General features: G+C 38.7%; 2 protein-coding genes across 2 annotated transcripts; both read left to right on the forward strand.

The window, feature by feature from the left end:
• The first annotated feature begins 1261 nt into the window (after nt 1-1261).
• On the forward strand, nt 1262-7424 carry slu7 (SLU7 homolog, splicing factor). Its single transcript, XM_058650461.1, has 15 exons — nt 1262-1412; nt 1968-2137; nt 2733-2886; nt 2971-3051; nt 3195-3359; nt 3629-3694; nt 3812-3943; nt 4061-4158; nt 4237-4304; nt 4644-4783; nt 5416-5577; nt 5672-5773; nt 5878-5955; nt 6201-6320; nt 6725-7424. Exons 2-15 carry the CDS (start codon nt 1989-1991, stop codon nt 6902-6904), a joined length of 1695 nt encoding a protein of 564 aa, XP_058506444.1. The 5' UTR covers nt 1262-1412; nt 1968-1988; the 3' UTR covers nt 6905-7424.
• Nucleotides 7425-7709: 285 nt separating this feature from the next.
• On the forward strand, nt 7710-10699 carry c1qtnf2 (C1q and TNF related 2). The gene is made up of 3 exons (XM_058650462.1): nt 7710-8062; nt 8343-8600; nt 9867-10699. The coding sequence occupies exons 1-3, from the start codon at nt 8035-8037 to the stop codon at nt 10559-10561; spliced, it is 981 nt and encodes a 326-aa protein (XP_058506445.1). The 5' UTR covers nt 7710-8034; the 3' UTR covers nt 10562-10699.
• Nucleotides 10700-13004: the final 2305 nt, after the last annotated feature.

The following is a 13004-nucleotide window of genomic DNA, read 5'->3' on the forward strand; positions in this document are numbered from 1 at the left end:
GCCTTGGTTGATCCGGTGACCTATGCCGTGAGGCAACAATACTAACCACTGTATCACTGTGTAACCCACAATCTATCATGTCCTTTTTTCCCTTCTCCATTCAGGTATGTCAGAACTCAGGATCAGATGCACGAATAATGGCAAAACCTAAACATGCATCACTGACAGCGGTTATACACTCATCACTGCTGTTCCATTATGTTAATTAGAATAAAATCTAAGTACTTAATCTTGGTATTCAGTATTTTGTTGTTTTTAAAATGTCACATTGCAGAAAATGGTTGTCATGCAGTATATACTTTTAATAAGTTATCAAGCTGTATGAGCAGTCTGGAGATGGGAAGTACAAAAATCTTGGTTCCATTATTTTTTGTAGGGCTGCAACAATGAATCGTTTATTAATCGATTACCAAATTAATCTTCAATTATTTTGATCGTTGGATTGTGGTTTTTTTTCAATATTTAAAAGCTTTAAATTGTGATTATAATTTGAAGTTTTCAGCTGAAGTTTATAATTTGAGGTTTTCAGCTGCTTAAATGTGAATATCTTCTGGTTTCTTTGCTCATATAAACAAAGAAATCATGAACCGTAATCATTTTGGTTTGTGGACAAAACGACCTTTGAGGACATCATAATGTCCAGGTTTGAGACCCACCAATCAACATTTTTAAAAACATTTTCATTTTTTGGTCATTTTACAGACCAAAAAAGCTACTTTATGAATAATTGACAGATTAATTTTCTTTGTGAGGTTTTCCTCCTTTTTTTAAAAAAGAATGGTTGGAAATAATGTGTGATTTGAAAGTTTGTCACTGCAGTTTATTTGATCATAAAGTCATACATTTACTAACAAGTATGTAAATATGGTCTGAATGAAGGAAATGAAAACAACCATTTTGTTGCTAATGTCCTTGGTTTTTGTTTTTTAACATTATGCATTTTTTTACATTCATGCATTTATGGTGGTAAAATATGATAAATCGAACTGCAGTTTATAGCAAAATATTTAATTAAAAGTAACACACCACTGAGGGGGCCAAGTCCCATTAAACCCCCCTGTGGGCATACATTTCTTGGTTTACTTTCTTAAAATTAATATCATAGAATTGGTAGCAAAATTAGTCAGAAATGTTATGTATTGCACAAACTTGATCGTGACATGATTAATATTGTGAACGGACCACTGCTGTGGCATAGCTACGTCCTCTAGGTGTCGCAAGCTCCGACTGTCGCGACTAAAACGCAACAGAAGAACGGAAGTGACGTACTTGTTCGTCTAAAATGGCGTCGACGAGGTGACGCATTAGCCAAAACATACAACATAAGTGACGAACTCAAAACAACGAGTTAACCAGTTCTTGCTATTTGCAAAGGAACTTCAGCCGACGTGATATTTATTCTTTCCACTAAGGTAAAACACGTTTAAATTAAGTTGATTTTGCCAGAAATAAAACTATTTGTCTACGTTTTATTCAGTAGCATGGTTAGCTTATTGCTGATGGTTAGCTTCTGTTTTATTCTCTCAGCCTACTCGGTCGCATAATACATGTGTTCCTTTTTATAAGGAATAAATGCTGAGTCAACCACCGCCAACCATTGTTTTCCTGCTTACATAGTTAGTGTCACTTTATCACAATTTTCTGTCGGTTTTACTATCTTCTACTTTTTTTGACAATGTCACCCAAAAGTTCACCAAAACGCTTGGCTCGTTAAGTACACATTGTTTTAGTTTACCATTTTATTTTTTCTTACTGTTTTAAACATTTTCTGTTTGGGAAATTACTAGAGAAGGTTGAGCAAAGACAGGCAAAGTACATCGCACACGTATCAAAGGACTCCGCATCCACAACTTTATAAACGTATTCTAGTTTGAATGAACGTACACATGATGCTGGGTTGATGTGAGCAAGTCTGCTGGGTGGCTGTTTCCTGGTTCTGTTTCTCATCAATTTATCTGTGCCAACAGATTTTTATCTAAGGTTCAGTCATGAATGAGGAGGCCACCGTAAGCACAGATGGCATCCTGGGCCTGGATGAGCCTAAGAAGATGACCAGGGAGGACTGGAGGAAGAAGAAGGAGCTGGAGGAGCAGAGGAAGCTGGGAAACGCTCCAGCTGAGGTGGATGAAGAGGGAAAGTAAGTACCTCAGATAAATATTGGGTCCTTATTATATAAAGTGCCCTAAATAACTTGGTTAAGTGTTAAAAGTATTATCATAGTGCTGAATGTGCCCCTGGGTTTGATCTTTTGTCAGTGTTGGGAGGTGGATCTGACATTAAAGCACCTCTGTCAGAGCAAAACACATTAAACTAAGAAAAAGAATCAAAACAAAGATAATGAGCACTGTTTCTCCCATACAGTAGCTTTGCTTCCTGATTCTGTTCTGTTGTCTGGATGATGGGGTTCTGAGGTTTTTTTTCTGAGTGCGTGAAAGCCAGTAGGACATTCTTCAAATTAACTTAACCCCCTTAAACAGTATTTATGTACCTCTCTTTAACTCCACTTGCTCAGACTCAAAACCCTGATTTAAAGCATCTTCCGTAGGCTTGACAACATTTCTTCAGTGATACGAGAAGGTATTAAAACATATTTGCCAGAGTAGACCTTGTTATGACCAGACAGTTGGTCATAGGAAGAATTTAGATTGTGTCACATACATTTCATATTACATTACCAAGGAAGCAACTGTTTGTTAATGTGAATTATTTGTCCTGCTGCTTCTTTTCTCCAGAGACATCAATCCTCACATCCCACAGTATATTTCATCAGTGCCATGGTACATAGACCCATCTAAAAGGCCCACACTGAAACATCAACGACCACAGGAAGAAGAAGAGGGTCCATATTCAAACATTGGAGAGTGGTATAAGAGAGGAGTACAAGAGGTGAGTATGAGTGAAAATATTGCTTTCATGTATCTGTATCAAATAAGTTTTTCATTTAATAGCTTTATTTTTGTCTCCACATAGAATTCTGTGACCACTAAATTTCGTAAGGGAGCTTGTGAAAACTGTGGTGCTTTGACACACAAGAAGAAGGACTGCTTAGAGGTAAGACTTAATAAAGCAGTATTTCTTCTCTTTCCATCTTCCTGCTGAGATTGACTTTCACTCATTTTGAATTGGTACGTTAGTAGACTTTTGTCTCTATATGCTTAAATTATAACCTCTGACCTTTACACTTGTCTCATCAGAGGCCCAGGAAAGTTGGGGCCAGGTTCACAGGCACAAGCATAGCTCCAGATGAACACTGTCAGATCCAGCTTGACCTAGACTACGATGGGAAGCGAGATCGCTGGAATGGGTATAACCCTGAGGATCACCAGCGCATTGTAGAGGAGTATGCCAAAGTTGACTTGGTGAGTTGTTCAGTGGTAAATTCACTGTTTGAATAAGGCCTGAAGTGGTGTGACGGGAAGGCTATAGATGTTTTCAATCTTCTCTCTCATGATGCACTGTACAAACAAGGTGTTTAAAACAACTTAAAAAACATGTTTTGTTGATTTAAATTAATATCTGACACACACACACAAATCATTGCATTGAAGCAAAACAGACAACATTTTATTTTATTATTATATGTTTGTCATTAGATGAATCTGACTCTGTATTTGTCTCTGTCTCTCAGGCCAAGAGGACTCTGAAAGCCCAGAAACTTCAGGATGAGTTGGCCTCTGGTAAACTTGACAAAAGTGTAAGTTAAGTCAATACTGTAATTGTAATGAGATTTATAGATGTCTAATATAACAGATTACAGTTGACCTCCTGTCTACAGAATTAAGATCAAATCATTTGAATTGTTTTTCTGCAGGAGTATGAACATAACAGTGAGGATGAGGATGAAGATAAATATGCAGATGACATCGACATGCCTGGTCAGAACTTTGACTCTAAGAGAAGAATCACTGTCAGGAATCTACGTATCCGAGAAGACACAGCCAAAGTAAGAGACACATGTCTGTCCAGGCCTGTTGATTTGTTTAATGTTCACTGTTGAAGCTGTTGATTTACATGGATGTTGAGAGATTATTTCACCTGTCCAAACGTCTGACTCTCATAGTACCTGAGGAATCTGGATCCAAACTCTGCCTACTACGATCCAAAGACCCGAGCTATGAGAGAGAACCCATACTACAACACTGGCATGAACCCTGATGAGTAAGTTGCTTAATTTCCTGCAAACTCATTTCTCTTTGGTCAACATTTGAAACGTTTGTTTTCTGTTTTGTCTGACAGAGTGGGGTATGCTGGAGACAACTTTGTTCGCCATTCTGGAGCCACAATCACCATGGCTCAAACACAGTGTACGTCATCGAGACATTTTCTGATATTACTTTGATCTTACAAAAAATAACAAGTATATTGTTGCTGCTAACTGCTAAATATGAGGAGCATTTAATGGTGGTATCTATATTTTTGCAAAAGGGTAGATCTGTAGATATCAGTTATATCAGTATGATATCAGTTTCACTTGTTTTTTTCCTGTAATTAAGTAATCTCTGTGATTTTTAGCTGCCTGTCATCACCCACTGTCGGTACATTTACATGATTTAAGAAGAAAACTGAATTTTCTTTTTGAAAATCCAAAGATTGTATCTTGTCATGTTCCCTGTAATGATTGTCATTGCTTAATCTTGTGACAGTGTTTGCCTGGGAGGCCTATGAGAGAGGCTCAGAGGTGCATCTGCAGGCGGACCCCACCAAGCTGGAGCTGCTCCATCGATCCTTCAAGGTCAAGAAGGAGGACTTTAAAGACGAGCAGAGGGAGAGCATTTTAGAGAAGGTAAATACTTGACATCTTCCATTTTAAAGATCCAGTGTATACCAATTAACGCCATCTAATTGTGAGCCTGCCGAATGTAACAAACTTAGCACTTCTCTACTTACCCCTTCCTTTCCCAAGTGTGTCAGGTAACTATGGTGGCCATCACATACCAGAAAGGTTGTAGTTCTTCTTCCTGTGCATTGCAAGCTAGTGCTGCAAAACACAAAATACACACTCTGGTGAAAAAACATGTCAGCTCAAGATGGCGGCCTTTACCATATAAAAAGATAATTGAGGCTATGACAACCAAGCAGTTTATTTAAGCTATCAAACACTGTATTACTGGTAGTATTTTGAATTTCTGCCAATAAACCTTCTAAATTTTACACACTGGAAGTTAAAAGCAAGTAATTTCATGATTGGGTCATTGCAGCAGTAACATTTGACAAATCTATAAAAAAAAATTCTAGCTGTTTGGCTGCACAAGCTGTAAATAACATCTGATGTATCTTGCTTTCACCTAGGATGATTGTTCTGGAATAACAAGCAAATATTTCAATATGTTTCTTTGAGTGCAAATGTTTTACAGTGGCCAATAATATTCAGTGATGAATTCACTAACTGTTTGTTCTGTTGTGTGTGACAATCAGTATGGAGGTCAAGAACACTTAAATGCTCCACCACGGGAGCTGCTGTTGGCCCAGACTGAGGACTATGTCGAGTATTCTCGTCACGGTGCAGTGCTTAAGGGACTTGAGAAGGCTGTCGCTCGCTCCAAGTATGAGGAGGATGTGCTCAACAACAACCACACTGTGAGAACTGCACAACAGCCCATGACTCTTAATGATTCGACAGCTTTTATTTCATTGTGTATTCTAAAAACGATCTTTTGTTTTATTTTTCAAGTGTATCTGGGGCTCTTACTGGCAGGATGGCTTCTGGGGATACAAGTGCTGTCATTCCATGGTCAAACAGAGTTACTGCACAGGAGAGACTGGAGTTACAATAGTGAGTAATGATTTCTGTATAATGCATGCAATAAAACTACACCCTTGATTATTTTTCATAAAATCTATTTTTAACTGGCACATTTTTTTTTTAAATAACTACAGAACAACACAGACTGTGTACCTTTTGAAGAAGGACTCATTGAGCCACAGGAGGAGGAAGAGCCTAAGTCTCTGCTTGAGGTAAATCACACTGAAGAAAGTTACTGATGTTAAGGGCAGCCCATTAAAAAGAGGAAAGAAATTGGGCTCAAAGTGTAGGGTTGCTGGTTCCCTGAGCAAGGCACCCAATACCCAGTTGCTCCCCGGATGCAGATATGTGCTGTCCACTGCTCCTGCAACCCATTTTTTTGTTTTTGTATTCACTTTTAAACATAGATTTTAAATATACCTCATTTGCTCTCGCTATGAATATTTTCTTTCACCAGATGCATCGTGATAAGCTGAAAGAGAAGAAGAAGAAAAAGAAGAGCAAGAAGAACAAAAAGCGTGACTCTGACAACAGTGATTCGGAGGACGAAGAGAAGAAGAAAGAGAAGTTAAAGAAGGTAAAAATTAGAGCTGCAGCTAACGATTATTTTCATAATCGATTAATCTGTCGATTATTTTCTCAATTAATCGATTAATCGTTTGGTCCATAAAATATCAGAAAACCTTAAAAAATGTACATAGGTGTTTGTCAAACCTGGAAAGGAAGATGTTCTCAAATGTCTTGTTTTGTCCACAAACCAAAATGATTGACTTTTAATGATTTCTTTGTTATCCAGAGCAAAGAAATGAAGAAAATATTCATATCTAAGAAGTTTAAACAATTTTAATCATGAAAAAAGCTTCAAACCGATTCATCAATGATCAAAATAGTTGTCAATTAATTTAGTAATCGATTAATAATCGATTCATCGTTTCAGCTCTAGTAAAAATAAAAAATGTAACCTTTGCTTTTGTGTCTCAGGCCCTTGAAGCAGAGGACAAATGGGTAAAGCATGTAGAAGAAATCATGAAGTTGGAAGAAAGGAAACGGCCATACAACAGCCTGCAGGAAGTAAAGGCGCCCACTGAGGAGGAGATGGAGGCTTTCCGCATGAAACGCTGCAGAGAAGACGATCCCATGGCTCCCTTCCTGGGACAGTAACCACCGTAACTCTCCTGACAGACAAAACCAGAGCAGTTGCTCTGTGAAAAAAGTTCTTGGACTCCTTTAAACTGTCATCTTGTACATTTTAGATCAGGAGCTTGCTGCAAAATGATACAGAAAAAAACCATTTTGTTTGGTATTGTTTTTCTTTTTCCGGCGCCACCAGTTGACACAGCAGAGGACAGAATGATGTATGCTTCAGTTTGTACTGATCCAGTCCCACATTAAAACAAGTGACAATGAAAATTCCCATCCATGCATTTTAACAGATTGGACACATTTTGATTCTAAGCAGGGCTGCTTAATGCTGTCTTTAATAGTAGTTTCAGGAAGTACTTTTACTGGAACTAAGGCATTTTGTAAATAAAATGTATTTGTCTAAATGTACTGTGTCATGAAAATGGATTTTGTTTTACAGGGTCAGAGTGCTAAACATCCCTTCTCAATGTATGTCCTCATCTCTCCTGGCATGTACTATTATTTTTCGATCAATACGTTTTTGTGTTTGTGTTTTTAATCCTTTTGTCAGATTTAATACATTTCTTTTTCTTATTCTATACAAATGAACCAATTGTAGGGCTTTTTGTCTCAGATACCAGCAACTACTTGTGTAATTGTTCCCATGGTGAATACAGTACACAGCAGCACTGCCTCACCCAACAGCTGCAACATTTCAACTGTCTCTCTGCTCTCTGCTCCAAATCACTGGGATAAACACTAACACATTTTGTCATATTCACAATAAGATTATGCACCCTTCTGCACACCGCCATGCTTAATGTTGCTCTTACAATCACGACACTAGCACACACGTATGTCATTCACCTATAGCTGTCCTATACGTTTCATTATGCCTGTGATATAACATCCCATTTTCCCAACAAGTGATGGTGTCACAGCTTTAGCTCTACAATATAGCCACTGCACTGACTTGAATAGAATGACATCATGGTGAAAGTATGTTTTGGCAGAGTACTTGCTGAAACAGGGCGGATGTTATGGACTGTGATTCACAGACTGATTCACATTTCTCTGCCGTGCTTCTCCTAGAGCGTTATCTCACCGATTATTGGAAAATCATGTAGGAGAACATTCTTGGTCTCACCCGCAGAAAAAAGGACGCTAACATGTTCATGGGTCATCATTTTTCTACTGGTGAGTTGTCCAGTGCCCTCCATGTGCTAACTTGCTGTGAGCTGCATTCTTTGCTTTTTGTAACCCATGCATGAGAAGCGAGTCATTGCATAAAGAGACTACTCGTGTGCATGTAGTGTCTGTAAACTGGATTACAGCTAGACATGGTGTGCATGTGCTGTACAGTGCACATTTTTAACCATTTCTATAGTGACAAGACGGACAAAATTCAAATCAAATGTATTATGTATTCTTCTTGTTGTGAACAGTTAATGTGTCTCTTCCTGTTGTGACTCCACAGTGACCATCATGCTCCAGATTTGTGTGCTGTGCTGGTTGTTGTCAGTTGTCGACCCCCAGTCAACAAACTCCTCATTTAAGAAAGGTCGCAACATCACGATTCACTCATCTCAGCTGATCTGCAGTCTGCCCGGTCCAGTGGGGCCTGCGGGGAACCCAGGAGTCCCCGGATCGCCTGGGGCCATGGGACCAATGGGGCCGCCGGGGAAGGATGGCCCAGACGGAAAGGACGGAGAGAAGGGAGAAAGGGGAAATAGAGGTGGTCATGTTCTCACTCGTTGCACTCATGATGTTTGAATCAGTTCTTACACTTTCTTTCATATGTTGGTGTGCTTGTCTTACTGAGACAAACCCGACAGCTGTCAAAGTCCAGCAGAGTTCACATCTGTACATCCTCATCCTATACATCAGAATCCCAGTGTTGTGTATGTTTGGGAACAAACAGAATGGATTTTGGATTGATGTCTGTAAAACATCCATTGATTTAAAGCTGCAGTGCATAACTGTTGGTATTTTTTCTTCTTGTCGATGATATTATTTTGCCTCTGTTTAGTCTGTTAGTCAACAGAAGCCTTGGTTATGTGTATGCTGCGTCCCTCATCTGTCAAACAATACTATCAGACCTGAACGAAGGAGTGTTTGTGTGTATATACCAGCAGCGCAGCAGTGGTCGAGGCATTTAAGTCATCAAGCTGCTGAACAATCCAAATATTTGAGCTGCAGAATTTATTATATTCACAGTCACTTTCTGGTATTAGCTGTGAGCCAAAGATGCAGAGATGTTCTACAGTCGTCTGCAGGTACCAACAGTAATATATTATAGAATAAATTAAATCACAGAATTTAGCATTAGCTGTACATGGAGGGATACAGCAGTGCTCAGCTGTCCCCTCACAACTCTTGCCATCTTGCTTTCCTAGCTGTTGATGTTGCTGTTGTCTCTGTCTGTCTTGACATAAAACGAACCACTTCCTGTGCTCAGTGCAGGAACGACACAAGATCAAAACACGGCCTCTGAGTCGCGTTGAGCTGAATGTAGCGTACGTTTGTTCAAATTTAAAAGTAACACTCCACACTGCAGATTAGGACAGAGGACTCTTCCTCTCACCACTCTCTTTGTGTCATTTTCCTTCATTTGCACAGTAATGGTCTTATTCAAAATGTGAAATGCACGCTCTGGCTGGTTTGTCATTTCAGGCTACTGTGGAAACACTGTAAAGCAAGGTCCTTACTGTATATAAAGAAAGTTTATTCTAAGGAAACAAAATCCAAATGTTTTTTTTATTCCAAAAGTGATTATACACTCCTACAAATATGCTTATGGGTAGGATATTCACTTTCTGCCCATAAGCCCTGCTAAATGTTACACACTAGATCTTTAAAGTAGTTCAATGTAAAGTACCTATTCTACCGTCTATCTATTAGAATCTAGATTAAATTAAAAAAGATTAGTAAAGCATGTGTGACTTTACTGTGTTACGCCTCAGAAATATAAGAACTGTTGTTATTTCCTCACTGATATCAGGTAATCCAGGAAGGACTGGGAACCAAGGCAAACCCGGGATTAAAGGCCGCGAAGGAGTTATCGGCAAGGCTGGACCTCGAGGTCTGAAGGGCCTGCGTGGGATACCGGGATTAGCTGGAAAACGGGGGCCAAAGGGAGAGGGGGGTGATACAGGCCGTGAAGGGGCGCCTGGAGGCTGCAACTGTGACAGTGCAGCCCGTTCTGCCTTCTCTGTGGCGATGACAAAGAGCTACCCTAAAGAGAAAAGGCCCATCCGCTTCGGCCGCATCCTGTTGAATGAGGGGAATCACTACAATGCCACCAGTGGGAAGTTTGTGTGCGTTATTCCTGGAGTCTACTATTTCTCTTATGACATCACTCTTGCAAGTAAACATCTGGCCATAGGGCTGGTGCACAATGGACAGTACAAGATCAAGACATTTGATGCAAACACAGGAAACCACGATGTGGCGTCTGGCTCTACAGTTCTCCAGCTGCAGCGGAGAGACCAGGTCTGGCTGCAGATCTTTTACTCTGAGCAGAATGGACTCTTCTTTGACCCTTTCTGGACAGACAGCACCTTCACTGGCTTCCTTATCTATGCCGACAGGGACTTTCTCAATGAGGCTGACAGGAAAGCAAATGCTAAGGATGACTCACTCCTGAAACCTGCTCCTGCCGTTGAACAAGTTCTGACACTAGGGGGCAGTCAATGAAGGAAGAAAGTCAACTTGAGAAACCACAATGCTCTGTTACACTTCTAGGTAAACGTTTTTTAAATAATTAGTCCAAGAACTGCCAGAGTTATTTACATGCGTTCAAGTTTTTATTAAATAAAACTGAAATCAATAACAGTATTGTGTCACCCCCACTGCTCATCAGCCATTTTCTGGATTACAAGAAATTTAGTTTAAATAATTTCAATTAATTCAAACCAGAAAGGGAAGACAGTAGAATTGTGTTGCGCTGTTTTGTCCTGATTAGAGTTGCAACTAACGATTAATTACACAATCGATTCATCTGTAGATTATTTTCTTGATTAATCGAGTAACAGTTTGGTCCATAAAATGTCAGAAAACGTTGATCAGTGTTTGTCAAACCTGAACTAAATTAACTATTTAATAACGTACTGTATTTCTCTCAACAGTGGTAATTTGACAGACACGTAAGCACAGTTTGAAATAGGGTAATACAAAAGTATTTAGCAACAGTATTTGTACATTTCATTTAGGTTTTTTTTCTTCTCATCTGCACAGTTTAATAGTATCTATTTATTTCCATTATTGTATTAATACATCTAATCTTGTACATACGCATATAAATACCAAGTAATTATAAACAAAACTATACAATAAATCACAAAACAGTTGATTTAAAGATGATGAAATTCAAACTACCTAAAAGTTTTTTCCAAAACCTAGTTATTTTAAGATGAATCCAAATCACACACTAAATTAAACCATTGGATTTATTTTTAAAATTCAGGGTTGGATTTTTCTTGAACTTAAGCCAGTGAAACATCTTAAAACAGAGGAAATAGTGTTGCAGATTCATGACAAACCAGCTGTGGCTTTGGGTTTAAGTCCAGAGACTGTGCTGTTCTCTCGTCATGTGGAAACACTGTTTAGAATAATCATCTCTTCTCGTGTCTCCTCATTGTTGGGAATGAGTAAAGAAGAGGATGAGACCGAGGAGATGAACTGTGATGAGGAACTTTGAACTGTGGAGGGCAGCATTACACCTCTCAGTGTGTGCAGCCTGCAGGAAATGATTAGAAGAAAAAGAAGGAATAGAGGAGAGAGAGAGAGATGAGGATTGAAGGATGAGAATGAAGGGGCAACTTTGATCTGTGTCAAATTGTGATTTCAGACTTCAGAATGTGATTGTGAATTTCAAACTGCGGAGGGCAGCATTGCACATCTTGGTGTATATCCTGCCGGCAGAAGAAGCTTCAGCACAGCAGGCTTCTGCCCTGTCTTTTATCTTCTTGTTTGGGGAAAATCAGTCCACGATGATAAGTCAGTGCACCACCTACTGGCAACAGGAAGTATGCCTTCAGTGAAAAATGTTTAATTTACATGAAGCTTTCAGGGTGGGGTCTACATTTGCTATACTCTGACATACATTATTGCTGGCCTTTCTCTGGTGCAAAACAATGGCCATTTTTGATGCTCCACACCCTGACATTAATGGGATGTGAGGGCCTGTCAGTGATGCTTACATCAGCCCTAATTTTTGATTTTGGAAATGATTATTAGATGAACTGTGGACGGCAGCATTCCAATTTTTTTATTTATTTTTTTGCCACTTCTGTTTTAGATTTGTACATTTATAGAAAACAACAGAGAACACAAAATAATTGCTTGAGAGTTACAAACAGCTGTTTCTAGAGTTTCAACAAACACCCATCGGTTTAAATACAGACAATATTTAGTACTCTAAACAGCTACTCTATGAAACTTTGAAACAGTTATCTAATGCAATTAAGCCCTTGGTTAAATCCAGTCTTGTATAAAGTACCTTAAAGGGATACGTAAAAATACAAGTATCTTACCAGAGAATGACTTTTGTAGACGTTGAAGTCACTTTTTAGAATGTTACTTAAGCAAAAGTCTTAAAGAATATGACATTTACTGTACTTAAGTATCAAAAGTAATGTACTGTGATATAAAATAAGTTTTAGTTAAAAGAAAATATATTATATATACATATATATGTACATATATACATATATATTATTTAAAAATATAAAAAAGTGAGGAGTAATGATGAAAATTGTCTTTCAAGTGGAAGGTAGTGGGTTCAATTCCTAGGTCTGCTAGGCTATATGTGTCATTGAGCAAGACACTTAACCCCGCATTAAGTGTGTGAAAATATGGAAGATGTATGAATGGCTAAACAATAGTATAAAGCAGCTCATCAAAGCTCTACATAAATACAGACCATTACCAGCTGTTCTTCTTCAGGTTTTATTGGGTAGTAACGAGTAACAAAGATAGTTAGAGGAAATGTAGTGGCGAAAAAGTAAAAGTTGCTAGAAATACAAATAACAAAGTAAAGTACAGATATGAGTATTTGTACTAAATCAATACATTTTAGTTTATGAGAAAAAAAGGTCCTCCCTTTAGTCGCTCTCGCGTGGTGTCAGGACTGCTTTCA

Source organism: Solea solea, chromosome 14 (genome assembly GCF_958295425.1).
Source record: "Solea solea chromosome 14, fSolSol10.1, whole genome shotgun sequence".
Classification (NCBI taxonomy): domain Eukaryota; kingdom Metazoa; phylum Chordata; class Actinopteri; order Pleuronectiformes; family Soleidae; genus Solea; species Solea solea.

Excerpts from the sequence above, each read along its gene's own strand:
- slu7 (XM_058650461.1), top strand. The coding sequence starts at position 1,989 with ATGAATGAGGAGGCCACCGTAAGCACAGATGGCATCCTGGGCCTGGAT. Across the intron at positions 3,944-4,060 it reads TCCGAGAAGACACAGCCAAA|TACCTGAGGAATCTGGATCC; the intron begins GTAAGAGACACA and ends TGACTCTCATAG. Across the intron at positions 5,774-5,877 it reads GAGAGACTGGAGTTACAATA|AACAACACAGACTGTGTACC; the intron begins GTGAGTAATGAT and ends AAATAACTACAG.
- c1qtnf2 (XM_058650462.1), top strand. The coding sequence starts at position 8,035 with ATGTTCATGGGTCATCATTTTTCTACTG. Across the intron at positions 8,063-8,342 it reads GGGTCATCATTTTTCTACTG|TGACCATCATGCTCCAGATT; the intron begins GTGAGTTGTCCA and ends GTGACTCCACAG. Across the intron at positions 8,601-9,866 it reads GGGAGAAAGGGGAAATAGAG|GTAATCCAGGAAGGACTGGG; the intron begins GTGGTCATGTTC and ends CACTGATATCAG.